Raw genomic sequence first — 2,587 nt, 5'->3', positions numbered from 1 at the left:
TGGGGTTGAGGTAGACTTCTCATTGTGATGTATGAGCAGACACAGTGGATTCTGAGGGGGCGATCAGTGCAAGCCTCTCCTACTGTACCTATGAGACCAGGTCTTAAAACGTTTTTCATGCTGAGGAAAGTACTTTAACAGGAGAGATAGTATAAAAAAAAAAAAAAAAAAAAAACAAGTTAGAGTCCATATCAGCTGTAAAGCACCAAAGGAGATTGTGAGAGAGAATTTTACAGTAAAATGAAAATGGGCCCAGACAGTGGATGGGAGAAGAAGAAAGAAAGAAGAAGTAAACAAATGAAGACGGTGTATGTGCATGATTAAATGGTGAATAAAGGAAAAAGAATACATCATGTTGTACGGGGTATAGATAATAATGGTGGAATTGACATTCAAAATATCAATGGGAATTTGAGAGAGTAAAATTGTGGGGAAGACAGGGAAGCTCTTGTATGGAGGAAAGGGGAAAGGAAAGCACCACTAGGTTTTATGCATCAGTTTTCCTCATCCTATGCCCCGAAAACCCTAACGTGGAAGTGAAAGAGTGTCTAAATCTCACAGTGTTGGAGGCGAAAGTCGGCACAACGTGTTAGATCCACCAGGGATGAGCAGGCCTGTGAGAATGGGGAGGAATTCTGACCAGCAGGAAGAAAGCAAGGCGTAGACAGACTGCCATGGAGGTACATCCTTGGTCACAGTCCGCTTAAATGTTGGGGCTATGTTTGTAAAATGAAAGGAAAATATTCAGAGTGTGGAGGACAATGAATTGTCTTCTGGTCGTGATGTGGTACTAGATTTTTCCCTCCCCTCAAAACAAGTATGAAATTTGCTTAAACTATGTTAAATATTTGCACTCTCACATTGGGCACAAACAGACAGGTCCCTTGTGTCTTCAGCTGAGAAGCCACCAGCACGTGCACAGGAGGAACCCACCACACTCCAGGAAAGAAACACAGAAAATGCTTAGAGGGAACAACTCCTGGGATCAGAGGCAGTCAGGAATAGTGTCTCTCCTGACCACCTGGAGTAAGGAAAATCAAATCTTGTCATTTAGGGAGCATCAGATGGTGAGCTCTGAAGGGTTTTACAGAGCATTGGGGAAGCATTAATTTACATTACATACTGGCCCAGTCACCTCCCATTTCCATGCCAGCACTCACAGACACAGCCTTCCCAGTCTTCCAGTTCAGCCCTGGCTGAGTTAATATCCAGGCCCCACCCACTGCCACACCTGCTGACTGTTACCTAGCTATGGTAGGAGACCCACCCAGGGGTAAGCGCTGGCAGGCCCAGGCGGGCTTTGTTCATTGTCAGTGTCCCCTTGACCGGAGGTGGCCACAACAGATGGGTCAGACCTGGCTTCTCTGGGATCCTCTTTTCACCTGTTCTCATTGACAGGTGTCCCTCAGCAGGGGCACCCAGCTGGCAGAGAGCCAGGTCACTCGGAGGACAGCCCTCTCGCTGCTTGGATTCTGGGCCATGCTGGCTCCAGTCCAGTGTTCTCAAGGCCATCCCTCATGGCGCTACATCTCCTCGGAGGTGGTGATACCCAGGAAGGAGCTCCACCACGGCAAGGGCGTTCAGGTGCCAGGATGGCTCTCCTACAGCCTGTACTTCGGGGGCCAGAGGCACGTTATGCACACGAAGAGCAAAAACATCTTTTGGCCTGGACAGCTGCTGCTGCTGACTCAGGACGAGCAAGGCGCCTTGCAGATGGACTTCCCCTTCATCCCTTCAGACTGTTACCACCTCGGCTACGTGGAGGGGATTCCTTTCTCCGTGGTCACTGTGGACACGTGCTATGGGGGTCTTGAAGGTATTATGAAGCTGGATGACCTTGCCTATGAAATAAAACCCCTCAGGTATTCTAAAACGTTTGAACATGTGGTTTCTCAGATAGTGGCAGACGCCGACACAATGGGACCCGTGCATAGCCTGAAAGACAGGCAGAATGGGGACGCCCTGTTCCCTGAAGCTGGTATCAGTGAAGCCCGCCACCATTATTTGAATTCTAGGTACTTTGCCCCGCATATAGGAGTTATCAGAGGATTCGCTTAATATTCCAATACAATGTATCGTATGTTCAACAAAGTGTGTACAAAACCTGTTACATATGGCTAACTTAATGGACTCCATGTTTACAGATCTTAGCATAAGGTACTCTGTCACTGCAGTCCTAGTATATAATGAGAGAGATCCAACAACTATGGATGATTATCGTGTGTATGATAGCCCATATGCTGTGTATCACAGAACTAACCTTAGACCGACTGTCCTACCCGTTTCATCCTTCATAGTGATTAAACATGTACCCGTGGACTTTGACCCACCAACGTATGGTACATGCAGTATATATGGCATACTCTTTGTTGGTTACCTAGGCAGACATTATTTAATGTTAGGTATCTTAGGAACGTGATACACTGGGAGAAGCTTTGGTCTGTATTATGATGACGATGAATGCACTTGTATGAGAAGGAGCGTCTGCCTTACGTCAGACTACCCTGCTTTGACAGACGCCTTCAGTGATTGCTCCATCATGCATTGGTGGAACGTAATAAAAAAAAGAGGCCATTGTATGTTTGAC

General features: G+C 46.8%; 1 protein-coding gene across 1 annotated transcript; it reads left to right on the top strand.

Annotated features, from left to right (window-relative positions):
- The first annotated feature begins 674 nt into the window (after nt 1-674).
- Nucleotides 675-2,058, top strand: LOC135321886 (disintegrin and metalloproteinase domain-containing protein 20-like). The gene is made up of 2 exons (XM_064488628.1): nt 675-680; nt 1,399-2,058. Exons 1-2 carry the CDS (start codon nt 675-677, stop codon nt 2,056-2,058), a joined length of 666 nt encoding a protein of 221 aa, XP_064344698.1.
- The last annotated feature ends 529 nt before the right edge of the window (nt 2,059-2,587 follow it).

Source organism: Camelus dromedarius, chromosome 8 (assembly GCF_036321535.1).
Source record: "Camelus dromedarius isolate mCamDro1 chromosome 8, mCamDro1.pat, whole genome shotgun sequence".
NCBI classification, from domain to species: domain Eukaryota; kingdom Metazoa; phylum Chordata; class Mammalia; order Artiodactyla; family Camelidae; genus Camelus; species Camelus dromedarius.
This window is presented reverse-complemented; position numbering and strand designations above follow the sequence as displayed.